General features: G+C 39.4%; 1 protein-coding gene across 2 annotated transcripts in view; it reads left to right on the plus strand.

Annotated features, from left to right (window-relative positions):
* adamts3 (ADAM metallopeptidase with thrombospondin type 1 motif, 3) overlaps positions 1 to 17739 on the plus strand; it is a 160715-nt gene that overhangs the window by 93599 nt on the left and 49377 nt on the right. For both annotated transcript variants that reach the window (XM_028032943.1, XM_028032944.1), the window contains exons 8-10: positions 621 to 726; positions 6418 to 6561; positions 8652 to 8784. In XM_028032943.1, coding sequence (XP_027888744.1) covers positions 621 to 726; positions 6418 to 6561; positions 8652 to 8784 — 383 coding nt within the window. The remainder of the gene's footprint in view (positions 1 to 620; positions 727 to 6417; positions 6562 to 8651; positions 8785 to 17739) is intronic.

The following is a 17739-nucleotide window of genomic DNA, read 5'->3' on the forward strand; positions in this document are numbered from 1 at the left end:
TGCCTTCCAGTTTAGCTGTGAATTATTTTAAGGTTCTTTTATTCATTTATAGGTCTTTGTGTTTCATTGGCTTTCTCTGAACTGATGCAACGACTCGCTGACCTTCTGTCAGCAGGTCAGATGGATTTAAAAGTGTGAAGCTCTGGGGTGAGAAGTGGAGGATTGAAAACGCTTTCCCAGTTAATATCGGGCAGATTCCATCACTAACCGTTTTAAATTCTCACTTTTATCTGTTAGCCAATTTTTTATTGTTTTAATGGTGTAAATTTGTTTTTTCTGTCTTCAAATATTTCTGTTTTCTGTTTGTTTTAAAATGATCTTACTGTAAAACACAACTTCCTCACTGCTTTGGTAGTGATTTCTAAATAAACTGATATTATAACTTGTTCAGTGCAGTGGGTCACTGCAGTGGAAAAATTTATCTTTATCATTTATTGTCATTTGTGTCAAAGTTTAATCATAGATAATTAACTGCTAAACAAAAACTTAGTTTATGTTTTAACATCTACCTGAAAGATGGCATAACTTTGAGAAAGTGACATTTTTTGTGACAGCAGTTGGAGTTCAGTCAACGTTTTCTGGTCTGGATGTTTCTAATTCTTCGCTGAACTTCTGTCCAGGTTACGCTCCGGTCACAGGGATGTGCCACCCAGTCCGGAGTTGCACCCTCAACCACGAAGACGGCTTCTCGTCTGCGTTCGTCGTGGCTCATGAGACCGGACACGTGTGAGTTCACGTTGGTATTTCCGTGTGTTCTGATGCGGCGCTCCTGAACGCAGTGACGTGATCAGAGCTTCACCTGAGAGGGGATTTTTCTGATTGGCTGCCAGTTTAATTCATCCAGCTGCTTTGGAAATGGAAAAGGTTCTGACCAGAAAAAGAACAAAGGAGCTGAAAAAAAAAACATAAGAACTGTGGGAATAAAATAAAATTTAATGTAATATAAGATATTATAGGAGAGGATCGTGATGAAAACTTGTCATGATATATTATCTTATAACAAAACACAGAACTCCATCTAAAATCAGACGGTATGAGGTGTCATTTATTCTAAAATAATATGATAATTATTGAATATTGACTAAAAACAAATCTGATCCATTGATGCTTCGGTTTAGAACTGATGTTCCTTCTTTCATGGGTCTACGGCCAACATCCTCACCAGATACCAAAGGTCATCGGGGTCAGAGTCAGGACTGTTGAGAGATATCAGCAGGCGATCAGGCAGGTGGTCATAATGTTCTGCCTGTCTGTACTGAAACTGAAACCACCCCATAAATAAACACAACAGTTAAAAATGGCGGCACTCACAACTAAATTGCAACAGAACGGTTTTCTAATCTTCAGGAAGTGGATCAGCTCTTGAAATAAATCATAAATAACATTTACTCAGTTACATTTACTTTAGTAACTTTTTGGACATTTTTTTTTACTATGCTTTACTTTTACTTGAGTAATTTTATTCTGAAGTATTTCTACTCTTACTTGAGTAAGTCTGGATTTTATACCCACTGAATGAAAAACAAACCAAATATTCACCAGAGACACACCTGCAGCTTCTGTTAACCTTTCATAAGTTTTTCTATTGAAAGAAACTAATTTGGAAAAATGTTCTTTTGCCTGACTTTATTTTTGTTACTTATATGAGTTATTGTCATTTTTGTCCTGGAAATGCCAACATTTCCTCTTAACTTTATGTTTTGGTCCATCTGATGATGTAATTCTTAATTATCAAATGATTTATAATTTGATCAGTTACTCAGTACTTGAGTAGATTTTCTACCAAATACTTTTTTACTCTTACTGGAGTCATTTCATGGACAGACACGTTTCACTTTTACTTGAGTTAAAGTAAGTTAAAGTGGTTCTGCTCTTTCTTGAGTGCAGTTTTTTGGTTTCTCTACCGGCTCTGCTGAACGGTGATGATCAGGAGAGAAAGAATCAGCAACAGAGTTGCAACTGAAAGCATTTGGTCCGCTCAGCCGGTCCGGCTGGTCGAGTCCAGCTGGATGCAGAGCTGATCGTGTGGATGTCGGGATTTAGGAGATAACAGATTGTAATCTGGATTAGAGCGTCCGTGTGGGGACGGCTTCGAGGAACATCCATGTTCCAAGTGGTCCAGTTCAGCAGATCCTGCGACGCTTCGACCCACCGGCAGGAGAACCGTCTTTGAGCCGGCGTTTAAAAGAGCTGAAACATCTAGGTCAGGGGTGTTCAAAGTGTGGCCTGGGGGCCATTTGCAGTCCTTGGAGTAGCTTTGTGTGGCCCCTGGATACAGATTAGAAATGGTTTAAATGGAGTGGATGCAGATGGAGGCTTTTTGTGTTTTTCTTTGTATGAGGTTTTCAACCAATCAAGTTTCAGTCAAGTTTATTTCAGCAGCAAGGCGGTTCATAGTAAACACAAAAAACTACAAAGTTATGAAAAAACAGCACACAGTCAACAGTTGAACAAACATAATACTTTGATGAGTGTCGTTACCAAAATTTGATTTTCAGTGACAAATTTATATCAAATAAAAATGTTTAGGTACAAAATAAGTGTTTTTCTTTTATTATCCATGTTTTTCTAGTGTTTTATTTTTTGTTTATTTGCCTTAATTTCAATATGATGGTAATAACCACTGACTTTTTACTCAAAAACAAACTCAGTCACTAATTAAAATGGGTTAAATCCAGTTAAAGATTTTTAAAGACAATTCTTAATTTTGTTGGTAGGAAGAAACTAATAGTGACTTTGAATGTTTTATTCAAAAATATTACATGTTCATTTGCTTCTTATTAGATAAAATGAAAAAAATTCACAATGAAATTATTTCACAAATTTTATGTAAAAGAAGTAAAACTAGATTGTGGCCCCTTTGTGATTTCAACTTGCCGGTTTTGGCCTTCAGTGAAAAACGTTTAGACACGATTTTCAGCAATTCCACAAACCTTTGATCTTTGTTACTTTACAGCTTGTAAAACATTGATTTTATCCTCTGGTTAGTTATAAAACAAGTCAGACTTTTATTAGATGTCACCAGAAAAATTCAGTTCTAGAAATCAAAAACTAAATAAAAAAACAAAGTTTTCCTCCTGGGTGGACGAGCGAGACGATGTTTATCGGTGATTTCAGCACAACGAGGAGAACGCTCACAGCAGCAGCTGGACCGAGGAGGTGAATCTGTCGACTGACCTTCACACGTCCTTGAACCCTCTGGAAATAGAAAACAGTGAAATGCTTGAGGAGACCTTTAACATTTCAACAATGATTTGATTTGGAAGCTGCAGCCTGTAAACGCCAGCTCCACTTGTTAGCATTTCCTGGCCACAGCTTTTGTATTAATTACTTGTGTTGCTAGGTAACGCTTTATGTACCGTCCTGTGGATGGCTTCAATGTGAGCAGCCAGACTTTCTTAGTATTATTAAGTCATTTTGAGCAGAGATCTGAAGGTTTCTGTCTCTTTTTTTTAACATTGGCACCTTAACTGTCGAGTAAAGTTTGTTTGTAGCACATTTCTTTTACATCATAAAAACACAAAAATACAAAGTCACAGAACACAGACAACAGTTGAGAAAACCAGTAAACATTACATTTTGCCATCATTATACATCAACATGTTGATCAATGTTCCATTTATTATGGTTCAAAAGCAACTCTGAACAGGTGTTTTCTGGAAGTTTGTTCCAGATTAGTGGAGAATAAAAACTAAAAGCTGCTTCTCCAAGAAACAAAGTGCAGAACAAATAAAGAAAGAACTGAAGAGAAAGAACAGAAGAAGTTGTCTCAGTTCTATTTTTGCTTTTTCAACTCGTGACATGTCGTCATATTTCGTCTGCAGTGTCAGTAAATACGTCGTCCTGGTTTCAGGGTTTTCACTCCAACACTCAGAAGATGAAACTCAGAAACCGTTTCTCTCCAGGCAAACAACAAGCTTCCACATTTAGGAGGTTCTTTTTACTTTACTTCTAAAATGTCATCCATCTGAGGTCGAGTATTTTTATTTTGCCTCAGGTTGTAATTTAATCTAGGTATCTATTTTTAATAGTACTTAAATTATTAAGGAAGGAAATGAAAAGATGAAATAATTATTCATTTGAGCCTAAAAGCTACACTGTGTTCATGTGAAAACATAAAAGTATCGCTCGTTAAAGTTCATGTATGATTACATAATTATGTGAAATTCTCCTAAGGTGTTATTTCTAAATGTCCCTGCAGGTTGTACTGATACGACGGCTTTCATTTATTCAGATTTAGCAGCTCACACTTAATAAAATGTTCTATCTTTGGAATAACCTGAAACAAGGTTTGAAAAGGCCTTGCAGTGAACTGGATGTAATCTCTACCAGCAGATTTTGACCATAATTTCCCAATAATAATTCAAGATTACAGAGAATTTATTTTACTTTGAGGTAAGAGAGGATTGGTATGGAAGCTGAGAGCGGACATTTTCCGCATTTACTATTTACTGATGGTTTTCTTGAGATAACGAGTTAAATTTAGAAATTTTGAGAAAACTGGATATTTGTCATTATGTGAAGAAAATCATCTGAAATAACAAAATAAAACCAGGTCAACCAGTTCACTGTCTCCATGTTCAAACCAGACTGGATCACACCAAATTCAGAGAAAACCATCTTAGTGTCGGTTCATCACAATGCTGACATTTCCTAATTACTAGAGAGCCTGTTTTTAAATTATTTTTATTGCTGCTTCTCTTTCCATCCAGGATTTTCTCTCTTCACTGGGATTATTCTGCACCTCGACCTTAAATAACTTGCTGTGGGAGGATTTATTTTATCTGTTGTTGTTCAGAAGAGGACCTGGAGTCAGGACTCTGATACCAACGCTAACCGCTAACATTAACAACGTTCCAGTTCTTCACTGTTTCCTTTGCAGTAAAAAGGTTCTGGGTTCAAATCTGGGCCAGCGCCGTTCTGTATGGACCCGTCTTATTCTTTCAAGCATTTAGTTGCTGGAAGCACAACCTCCTCTAAACAGGAATGACCTACATTTCTACCTTTTTCTCTGGATTTCTCTATTTCTAGTGGAGGAAAATTAAGACGCACAAACTCAACAGAGGAAACAAAATTCACTGAATTACATGACACAGAACCAGAACTCATTCTAATATATCCTGTTAGGATAAGTTTTATCCTAACAGGATACGTTTCAGTTTACTTATGAAAAGTTTAAATGGCGTCAGTTGTTTGATGCAAACCCCTAAAAACATCGTAATGTTCTGACTTACAGAAGCAACCGACACATATAATCACAACTTTGAGGCTTTAAGGAGGAGATTATTAAAACCAATTATCAAAGTCTGCAGAACATTGAGTTAAAATTTATCTCGGATGAACAAACTAATTCAATTCTGCAGCAGGACAGATTTAACAAGCTGAATATGGGATCATTTCTCATCCAGTCCCAAACCTCGACTCCAAAGTTTTGTTTTGTAGTAATTAAAGGAGCAGTGCTTGCAGACCTCATAACGCTGATTATAAGTGAAAAACACAAACATTTGGTGTCCATCAGTCACAGAAAAACTCAGATTTCTACTCCACCCATTTAGTGTTTTCTCAGTAATTGAATTGTGTCATGCATGAGCGACCTTCAGTTTTTACCTGTGTTGCATTTTGAGAAAGTTTTTGATTCCAAAGGTCATTGAGAAGACCAAGAGGCAAACTGTGCTGATCGAGGGATAAAATCTGTGCTGTGGTAATAATAGATTTAAATGTCAGTTTACTTATGAAAAGGTCGGACGGCCTCAGTCCCTCAGGGAGAGTTTCTTATCTAATATGTCCACCTTACTTCACTTTAGTTCTTGGTCAGACAACATAAGATGTGGTTCAGTTTCTTCACGTCGGCTTTTGGGGGAATAAAAACATCCTTGATGGAGAAATGTTATAAACCAAATGCAGTTTCTTTACTTTTTTGGTTTAATTGATGCCAAATCTGGCCAGCAGGTAAAAATTCACCCATCAGGTTTTACTCACTGACACTGATTTCTGTTTCTTTTTGACAGTCAGAAATTCAGCAGATTCTGCTTCTTTTTTAACTGGTTTCACCACATAAAACTCATTTATATAAACTTTGTAATTCAGCTGTAACAAACATGCAACAAAATGTGCTGCATGTTTCTTGATGGTAGTTTTGAATCCAAATAACAGGAGGATATCAACTCCACTTTAAAAGCCTACTGATTGGAAGCAAAATAAAGACAACTTGGCACCTTTACACAGTTTAAAATGGAGTCGATACAAAACTTTGTCACAAATTTCTAATTTCCTGAAAAGTCTCAATCTCCCCTGAATCAAATCATTTGACTGTAACCCACATCTCCCATCGTCTCGGTGGAGTAAAAGCTGTTTACTTTGTGAAACTCATCTCCCATGTATGACCTTGTCCTCCTCCTCCGCCGCCGCCGGCTGCAGGCTGGGCATGGAGCACGACGGCCAGGGAAACCGCTGCGGGGACGAGACGGCGATGGGCAGCGTCATGGCGCCGCTGGTGCAGGCGGCCTTCCATCGGTACCACTGGTCCATGTGCAGCGGACAGGAGCTGAAGAGATACATCCAGTGAGTCCATCTTTCTGCTCTGTTTTATAAATAGATGAAGAGAAGGAAACATTACCAGAGCATCTCCTACGATACACACCTCTCCTTTGGCTCTTGTAGATTCATAAATATTTCATATTTTTTTGCAGTGCCCAGAGGTGCAGGAAATAAAGTGTTTTCACTCTGAATAAAACAATATAACAATAACATAGAGACTTTTTTGAGTAAAACAGTAGCAAAGATTTCTTAAATTGTAAGTTTTCTGTATTATAACTGATAAAGTATCTAAATGATTTAAAGATTAAAATCAGCTAAAACAAAATTACATCCAAACTTCATCTGTTACTGTATAAGTTCATCTATTTCATGAATTTTATCACAAAGTGAAACATATTTTATAGATGAATCACATAGATGGATGAACCAAGCTCAGTTATGTTCCACCATAAATAAATAGATATTTAGTGGGACAAATGCAGAGGAACGAGAACTGAATGTAAATGTTGCGTTATCTTTTTAAATGTCAGCTTGTATCCAAACCTGAACAGTTTCTGTTTATGTTTCATCGTCGTTCATAATTTAAAATAGGAACCAGAATCCTGACATCTGCTCATGAATAAAAATAAACTCTGGCTGTTGAGGTTTAGATGTTTCTGGTCATAACATAACAGCAGATAACAGTGACAGTAGGCAATCAATCACAGTGTAATCCTGACCAGTCTGCACCTATTTTCATGCAAAATAGTCAAAAAACATGAAATTCTTTGCCACCAGTTTTGGAGCTGGTGATACATCATGCATCATGTATTTTTGGGATGGTTTAAATGTTGGAAAAACAGGAAGTTTTGCTTCCTGAAAGCTCACCTGCCAACATAAGTTGCTTTGCAACAGTTTTATTTGTATTAATTTTACAACATTTATGATGTCACAGCTGCTGTTGTGGTTTTTACATGAAGTTTGTTTGCATTTAAGAGCAGGATACCCAACCTATACCCAACCCATTTTCTTTTTTTAACTTTCTGTTGGTTCCTGGTAATTAATAAACGAGTTAATAAACTTGTATAATTCACACACCCACTCTTCCTATTCATCCTGTTCGTATTCCACTCATTTGCACAACTTCAAGAGCAACTTTTATGGCAGATGTCAGAATGAAAACATGGTCTTTTAAAGAGGCAGGTGTGCATACTTACTATAAGATGTGGATACTGAGACTGTTAAGAGGCCAAACAGTCTCTTGTGGTATTCACCATAAGGTTATATGCTGGGCGACAGAACACGCGCACACCCCCACACACACACACACCGCGCACACACACACCGCTGTACATTTCTCAGAATATGTATCAGCAGCTTTCTTAACTGATAACAACAGTAAGTCGATAACCTTCTAATTGGTGGTAGGACTTGGTTAGAGTTTTGTACGTTGATGGAAGTTGGCCACCTGGCTAAAGGTTCAGTATCGTCCCATTTAAAAAAACACAAACAAAACCTTGAACTTTAATTGAGCTAACTGCAGGGTCTAATTAATTAATCACATTTTAATTTAAAATACAGGATATTTTCCATCACCAAAACCCTTTTTGCTGCTAAATTATTGAATAAATAGACATATAAGCTCAACTACAGAGATATTTATTGTTTTTAATCTGTTATTTAATTTATTCAATCATCTGATTGGTGCAAAGTGCTGCTACACCCATTGAGCTCGTCAGTGATTCAGTTACTCCTGATTATTCATGGAGCTTCTTTAGAAATGTGGACGCTAACGTTAGCAATAGCATCTGTGCTGCTGCTACATGTTTATCATTGAGATGCTATTTTAGGCTGGAACAGCTTTGCTGATAGGCTAACTCCTTTTAGCACAACGTCAACATAATAGTGCTTCTCCAGTGTCCTGTCAGATCGATTTTTGAAGTAGAGGTTAACCCCCAGAGACCCAACAGAAGCGGCTTCGTCGTCCGTCACTGTTAGCGGATGTAGCTTGTGCGTTAGGTCTACTGGCGTACCAGAAACACAATAAAAAAGTTCCAACTCAGGACTCCATATTGAACCTATAATCTCAGGTTTCTGACCTTACTGAAGCACAGCCATGTTTCATTTCCTTACAGCACCTATGATTGTTTGCTGGATGACCCTTTCAAACACGACTGGCCTCAGCTTCCTGAACTCCCCGGCATCAACTACTCCATGGATGAACAATGCCGATTCGACTTCGGAGTGGGATACAAGATCTGCACCTCGGTGAGTCCATCCCTGAAGCTGTCCATCTACCCACAGAATATATTCACCATCGCAGAAGTATGCACTATGTTCCAGTATATAAACCAAGACCAAATCAAGACCAGAGACCCATTTTATATGACACAAGAAAATGGGGAAAAATTAAAAAAAACACCTGGATATTAAACACTCAGAGGAATGTCATTATTAATTCAAACTATTCTTTGTGCTGCATCACAGACAAACTATGCGATATGTGAAGTCAAGTAGCGGATAGAAACCCAGAAACCTGTTGAGAAAGTTGTTACTATGGAAACGTGTTTAAATACTAAGTTATTCAGCTCCTGTCCGTCACTTTTAGACACATTGCAATAAGTTGTCAACATTATGTGCTAAATCTTAAATGTTTGCTTTACATAAAAAATAAAAAGGGACGCAGTGCTTTGCTACTAATTGTCAACACTATGACAACTAGATAACAAGGAGAGGAGAAAGTTTTAATGAAATAAATAAATAACACAGAGGGAAAGAGAAGTAGGTCAGTTATGCTAGCTTGACTTTGACAACCTTAACATGTAGATGTGCTGCAGAATTCACAATGATTCAGCTCAGATAAACAAAGCTAAACAAAAAAACGTGACACACACACCAGCTCTCTGATAGATTGTCAGTAGAGCAGGTTTCTAATTAATCGGCCACCGTTGTGTTTGGACAATCACTAATTAATAATCACAAAAATAAACATCAAACCTGAAAACATAAAACTGCAACGGACTGAATGTTTTGTTGGTGTTGATTCCTGATACATTAGTGGAGCTGTTGTCAGCCAGTTGTTATGGCAACGGCTATGTGTGTAGCGTAGTCGACACAGAGAGCGAGAAAAAAGTCAAATCCGATTGGTTCTGAGCTGTTCTTGCAGACGGGAAAAGTTGGGCGCAATCTCAGCGGTCTCTGAAAGCGAATCACACGCTGCTGTTTGGTTTCTTCTGGATGTCGTTTCACAGATTTAATTTTTATGATTTATTGCTGACGATTAGGCAGACATCTTGTTCCGCTCCCAGATAAACCCCAGCGCTAACAAAAACACATAATCAGCAATGAGTGACTTTATTGCTTAGATTTGAGTCGATACGTTTTGCATCTAATGAAAGCAAGGATATTAGAAAGTACATTGGACAATATTCTAGTAATTTTGTGATATTTCTACTGTTGAGGTGTTGAAATAAATCCAGAGTCCTCAATGACCAACACTGGTCTAAGAGTACTGCAACTCTGAGTGGCAGTGCTTCGAAAGGAGGAAAGATGGACTCCGCTGAGGATTCAGTCTCTGCTTTGAAAGAAAGGAAATATTTTCCTCTTCAGAGTTTTTTATTTATGCCTTAAAGATGACAGCAGAGACGATCCGGAGTCCCAGAAACACCTGCAGAAGTTTCCCGATGACAGCCTTCAGAGACTCTGACATTTTGATATGAGCAAACCTGGACGTGTTGGCAAGCAGCTGATGTGGTCATCTGCTTATTTCACCATGTCTCCGCCTGGCAGGCCGCCATTCGCCAGCGACAGCGTGCCACTCAACCTGTCACCGTTTACTGTCATCACCACGTTTACAGCAGCTGGGTGGCGACGCTTGTTAGGGCGCTGATGTAACATTAATGACATATTTTCCTCAATTTTAGTAACTTTTTTGTTTTTTGTAATATTGGGAGTTCATAAAGTTTTCTCATTTTAGACGTATCAAAAGCTGGGAAGTGATTTCAGTTTCTTACCGTGGAAATGTTTTTCCTTCTGCTATAAAATAAATTAACCTTAAGCTGCACATCTGATAGAGATTCTGTTAACTTTTATTGCACCTTCTGAATCTTGGTTGTGTTTTGTGAAATTTGAAGCTTCTCTCAGTGTTTCGGGTTTTCTGAATCCGAGGTTGAAATCGTGACCAGTGGTGATTTTCAGCTGTTAGACCTCGGGGTGTTTTCTCTAGTTATTTTGGAGGAATGCATTTGTTCGGGGTCTGGACAGAAACCTGGAGGGTGAATGAGTGAGATTGGGATTTGATGACTAACCGTTTGAGGTCAGATTTAGGCTGACATCACTTTTGAGTCATGTCAGATTGAATGTATGAATGTATGCAGGAGCAGTCCGCTCCTGCAGTTAACTGGATATTTTTGTGCGTCTCATTTAAACCTTCATGATGAATTTGAGCTCCTACCAACTGGAAGGAGAGTCAGAAAGTCTTAATGAAGAACCAACAGACGGAAAAACATTCAGGCAATTATTCCGACACTTAAAATGTGAATGCTTTGTCTCTTTGGTCTAATCATTTTTAATTGGAGTTTCAGTGACTGTTTGTGCCAATGTTATATAGGCAAGTGAAAACCATAAAATACATAGAAACAAAGAAAAGTTCCCTGTAGGGGCAATAAAAAAGTGATGGAGTATTTGGGCCAAATGAACTTCTGCCAAAAATGTCAGAAATTTTTAGACTAATTTCGCATGTTTATAAAAAAAACTTTGTTGAAAAGTTTTAAATTTGCCAGAAAAAGATTAAAGTTCTCCATATTTAAAACTCGTAGGAGACCAAAAACTGAGAAGTTTTTATAAATTCTAAAGTTATTTTCAGCATAAAAGAAGTAGAAGTCCTCTAAGATTGAAATATTAAATGTAGGAAATGCAAATCTGAATGTTTTCCAAAGTATTAGTGAGTTTGTATCCGGGAGATGAAATAGGAAAGGAATCTGGATTTTTTTTTTTTTTAAATATCCAAATTCAAAATTTTTCTTGCATATTTTCATCTTTTCAACACCAGCCTATTTAATTTAAGGGTGGCAGAGTTTTTATGAATACTTCATATGATGCTGATACTCAGTTTACAGGCAATTTAAAGCTCCTACTGAAGTTAAGTATTCAAATAGAATAAAAGATGAAAGACGTTGAACTAACTCTTGTTTATGTAATCTTCCTTTTATTGGCAATGAAATGTTGAGTAAATTGAAAGTGTAATAATCTGTAAAATAATGCAGGTGATGGAAATCTGAGTTGTTTTCTACGTTCTTGTTTAGTGTCTTTTCTCTCTGTTTCCTCCAGTAATGGCAGCATCTCAAACCCACAGTAGATTTGTTACTAAAAAGGATTTTGAAGTTAGTTTCTCTTCACAAACTGGGAAACTTGCAAACATTTATCTCGGGTATAAAGTCCTGAATTGCCTCGTACTTTTAGCGGATTTTTTAAATTTTAGAACAGCGTAGCGTCATCAAACCTTTGTTCCTCTCAGGAAAAAAAACATTTTTGGGATCAGTCTGTATTTTCTGGACCAGGACTCCATTCCGCTGATCAATAATCAATTTGGCCGTTATTGTTTATTTAAATCACATCTACAGACAGTTGAATACCAGCCAGGCTTGTCTACATTGACTGATGTTACACACCTTTTTATGTGCTTATTTATTGGAAAAGTTTCTGTGATTTATTTGAACAAAAGCTCAAAGTTTTGTCTTAGTGTAGTTTTTCCTCTTGGTTTTTCCAGCAGATGTTTGGTTTTAAATGTTGATGGAGTCTAACATTTATTATCCTGTAATCATACCATCTGTTATATTGGAAGGTGAGTTTTTTTCTGAGTAGCAACAGATGGAAAACAGCCTTAGGCAAACCGTAACGTATTTACTTATTCATTAATATGCACTCTATGCTAAATAAATTATAAAAGTAAAACTGGATGTCTTTGGGATCATTTGCCCCATATTAACTGACTTTTGTTGTGATTTGCCTATTTTTGAAGGAAAGCAGTAAAAACAGTAAATAAGTGTACATATTTACTCTCTTCTCCAGAGCATCTAAAAATAAACAATGTTGTGATTTTCATCATAAGGGGAAAAAAATCCAAAGAGATTTTTTTACTGTAGCAAAAGTGCAGCTTGGAACACTGAATCCAATAATCTGAGAATACATATTCAATTTCAAATGTCATAAATGAAGAATTCAGCTTAAACTGAACAATTTCTACATTACTTTAAGAGGTACAAACTCAAACTATATCACAAAACGACTCACTGTCTTTAAATGTGGTTAATAAATAACACAAATGTATTTAATCTCTGAACATGTGGAAAATGTTGGATTTTCTGCCTGAGACGTTGTCAGTAAACAGAATTTAATCAGAATCACTGAACATAAGTTATTTAAGCCGCCATGTCAGCCCGATGTTCGACGCTCTGATTCAGTGGCCAGTCTGTTCTTCATTGCTCTCTCCTCTGCTCCTGCATTCGTGGTTTTGATTTTGCATTTGCGTTTTTTGTGAATGCTGATGATTCATCCCGTCCTCCGGCGGCGAGCCGTTCTGACATAAAGGGCCTCTAGCAGCCAATCAGGGCCGCCGGCGTCTAGCAGGATGTCACAGCTGAACGTCCTGTCCAGTTTTTCTCAGTCGTCTCCAAATGGATTTCATTTTATCTCAGTCTCTCAGTTCTGGATCTGTTTGACAGTCTGTCTTCTCCATTTTGATTTTATTCGCCACGTTACATTTCTGCCAAAAAACTCAGCAACGTCTAGATTAATTTCACGTATTTAAAAAGAAAAAATTTAGATATTCTGTCAGTTTGCAAAAAAAAGTGACAGTTTATGAAATTAAAACTAGAATATTGTCTGAGATTGTAAATATCTTCCGAAGTGTGGACGTTAGATCTGGGATCTGGGTTCCTTTCCTCATCATCATTTCCTTTAGTGAATGACATATCACTAATACTTGAAATAAAAATAAAAAAATCAAAGATTTTTGACTTGATCTACCACTTATACTTTGGTAGATTTACCACTTATGTCCAGATTCACATCTCAGAAATTTAGCGCTTCAATTTTACAGAACTTCTGACATTTTTTTCCTGCACTTTTCTTAGTTGTAATTTTGTAAATTCATTATTTTAGCCATGGAAAATTATCAACTTTTCTCGCAAACTTACAACTTTTCCACTTAAGAGAATATCCATGTTTTTTCTTTTGAATATGTGAAATTAATCTGAAACATTTTGTCATGACGGAATACATTTGCACCAAAAAACTAAGAATATTTTCAGATATTTGAAAGCATAAAAAACATAGATATTCCCTGTCAAATGGGCATCAATATAAGTAATTACAATATTAAAACTAGGATATTCTGTAAGATTATAAATTCAGATATGTGTAAGAAAAAAAAAACACACAAGTGGAAAATTTACATGTACCAAACTGCAGGTGTTGGACCTGGGTTGTTTTCTTGTGTAGGAACATTTTCCGGGTGCAGACTCGATGCCGATCATGTTCATGGTGAGTCTGAACCCAGGAAGTCGCTCTAATACTTAAAGAAATGTCACTTACACTTTGGAAAATATACACATGGACATTTCCCAACTTCAGCACTTCAGTGTTCAAAGACGCGGAGAAAAGCTTAGTTGTAATAGACTTAGACTTAGACTTAGACTGACTTTATTGTCATTTTGCATGCACAGGGCGTATACAGAACAAAATTTCGTTGCATACGGCTCAGGACAGTGTTTTGAGCTTCCAATGTTGTGAGGTTACTCCAGAATAAAATAAAATACAGTATAAAATATGAATATAAATATAAAATATAAAGTGCAGGACTGACAGTAAAAAGGAAGTTACTTAGCTCTGTACATGTGCAAGGTATAAAGTGGAGACCAGATTTTGAGTGCAGTCCAGTTAAGAGTTCAGCAGTCTGATGGCAAGTGGGAAAAAGCTGTTTCGGAACCTGGTGGACCTGCACCGGATGCTGCAGAACCTCTTTCCAGAGGGCAGCAGGGAGAACAGTCCATGGTGGGGGTGTGAGGGGTCACTGATGATGTTTCGGCCTCGGGACACGCAGCGCTGGGATGAAATGTCCTGAATGGAGGGAAGGGGGGCCCCGATGATCCTCTCTGCTGTCCGCACCACTCTCCTCACGTTCTTCCAGTCGGAGGCGCTGCAGCCTCCACACCACACAGAGAGGCAGCTGGTCAGAATGCTCTCTATGGTGCTTCTGTAGAACGTCTTGAGGATGGGCGGGGGCAGGTGTGCTCTTCTCATCCTCCGCAGGAAATACAAACGTTTCTGTGCCCTCTTGACCAGAGACGTGATGTTCACAGTCCAGGTGAGGTCGTTTGTGATGTGCACCCCCAGGAATTTGGTGCTGCTGACCACCTCCACAGCCGAGCTGTTGATGAGCAGTGGAGCGTGGCTGGGCCGGTTCTTCCTGAAGTCGACGATCATCTCCTTCGTCTTGTCAACGTTCAGGATCAGGCTGTTGTCTCTGCACCAGTCCACCAGCTGCTCCACCTCCTCTCTGTAGTCCAGGTCGTTGTCGTCTCTGATGAGGCCCACCACCGTTGTGTCGTCCGCGAACTTCACGATGTGGTTGGTGGCGAACCTGGGGACGCAGTCGTGTGTCATCAGAGTGAACAGCAGAGGGCTCAGGACGCAGCCCTGAGGGGAGCCTGTGCTGAGGGTGATGACATCGGAGGTGTGTTGTCCGATCCAGACTGACTGAGGTCTGTCGGTGAGGAAGTCTAGCAGCCAGTTGTGCAGGGGGGTGCTGAAGCCCAGGTGTCCCAGTTTTCCTGCCAGATGCTGTGGGATGATTGTGTTGAACGCTGAGCTGAAGTCCAGGAACAACATCTGCACATGAGTGTTCTTCTCCTCCAGGTGAGCCAGGCTCAGGTGTAGGGTGGAGGAGATAGCGTCCTCAGTGGAGCGGTTTCGGCGGTAGGCAAACTGGAACGGGTCGAATGTGGCGGGGAGTCTGGAGACGATGTGTTCTTTTACCAGCCTTTCAAAGCACTTCATCATGATGGGAGTCAGTGCCACAGGCCGGTAATCGTTGAAAGTGGTGACTTGAGGTTTCTTTGGCACCGGAATGATGGAGGCAGTTTTGAGACATGCTGGCACTGTGGCTTGGTCCAGTGAAGTGTTAAAAATGTCTGTTAGGACACCAGCCAGCTGACCTGCGCATTCCCTGAACACCCGCCCAGGTATGTTGTCGGGGCCTGGGGCCTTCCGTGGGTTGACTCTTTTCAGAGTCTTCAACACATCGGCTGTGTCCAGGCAGAGTGCCTCCTCTTCCTGGTGGGGAACAGTTTTCTCTGCCGGAGTACTGTTCAGTGCCTTGAACCTCCCAAAGAAGTTATTGAGTCCATTTAGAAAGTCAGCATCAATTTCACCCACTGGGGGGGAGGATGGATTGTAATCTGTGATCGCCTTTATGCCTTGCCACATACTTCTGGTGTTGCTGGTGTCGTGGAAGAACTCCTGTATTTTTTGACTGTGGGTTCGCTTTGCTAACCTGATAGCACGGTTCAAGTTGGCTCTCGCTGTCCTCAGTGCCTCCTTGTCGCCAGACTTGAAGGCTGAGTTCCGTGCTTTTAGCATTTCCCGTACCTCCTTAGTCATCCAGGGTTTTTGGTTGGCCCGGGTGATAATGTTCTTAGTGATGCTGACGTCCTCTGTGCACTTGTTGATGTAGGCTGACACAGTCATGGCGTACTCATCGATGTTGATCTGGTCGTTGTAAGTGGCTGCTGCCTTGAACATCTCCCAGTCAGAGCACTCAAAACAGTCCTGAAGTGCCTCCATGGCCCCCTCAGTCCACACTCTCACCTGCTTCACTGTAGGTTTTGTTCTGATCAGCAGGGGCTTGTATGCAGGAATTAGTATGACAGATAGGTGGTCTGAAGAGCCAAGGTGGGGGTGGGGGGCTGCTCTGAATGCTTCTTTGATGTTGGTGTAGGCCAAGTCTAGAGTATTTCCTCCCCTGGTTGGAAAATCCACATACTGGTTGAAGTGAGGGAGAACAGTCTTCATGTTGGCCTGGTTAAAATCCCCAGCAATGATGAAAACGCCCTCTGTGTGTGAGGATTGCAAATCACTGATGGTCCGGTAGAGAACACTCATAGCCTCTTTAGTGTTAGCACTGGGGGGCACATACACGGCAGTGATGCTAACCACAGTAAACTCCCTGGGCAGGTAGAATGGTCTGCAGTTAACAGTCTGAAGCTCGATGTCCGGGGAGCAGTAACTGGCGACAGTCATGGCATTTTTACACCAGTTGTTGTTGATGTAAATACACAGCCCCCCTCCTCGGGTTTTACCGCTGAGAGCGCTGCTCCTGTCTGCGCGGAATGTAGCGAGCCCCTCCAGGCTAACAACGTTGTCCGGTATGGACAAGTTGAGCCATGTCTCCGTCAGAATGAGAGCGCAGCAGTTCCTCAACTCTCTCTTTGAAGACAGTTCTAGTTGCAGATGGTCTATTTTGTTGTCCAGAGAGCGGACGTTGGAGAGGAAGATGGACGGAAGCGGCGATCTGTGGGGGTTAGCGTTATTGCAAACTTATTCTTTTAATCAAGGAAAATTAACTTTTTCTTGCAAATTTAGATAATATCCATGTTTTTCTTTGTAAATATGTGAAATTAATTTAGAAATGTCAGAGTTTTTTTGGCAGAAATTTTATCCCCCGCAACGATATTTTGTCCGATCTATACAGGACTAATTCTCCATCGTACTTTTCCTCTCTGGGTGATAGTTGTGTGCAGTTCTGCAGATAAAAGAGCGTTCACTGCAACAATTGACCAAAACTGACAGTGAAGGAGGAGGCAGGAATACGGTCTCATTAATCCCTGCTGGGTGAAGAATTGATTCTCAGAAATGAAATGAATTAAGGAAGTAGGTTTTAATCACTTCCCTCTGAATGCTTATTAACAAGAAACTTTGATTACACAATCTGAGATGTAGAGGAAATTGTGTTTTTGTAGATGTAATCATGAATGTGTTGCTTAAACTGATTGATTCTTGGTGTCGCCTTTCTCTTTTCTCCAAGAATACAGCGGTTAACTCTGCTGCTTTAAAAAGGTGAACCCAGGAGAAATATTCACAGAAATAGTTCAGATTTAAAGAGAATGATAGGATGAGTCCATCACCACACGATTCATATGACAGATGAGAAAAATATGAGACAGA

Source organism: Xiphophorus couchianus, chromosome 12, assembly GCF_001444195.1.
Source record: "Xiphophorus couchianus chromosome 12, X_couchianus-1.0, whole genome shotgun sequence".
Classification (NCBI taxonomy): domain Eukaryota; kingdom Metazoa; phylum Chordata; class Actinopteri; order Cyprinodontiformes; family Poeciliidae; genus Xiphophorus; species Xiphophorus couchianus.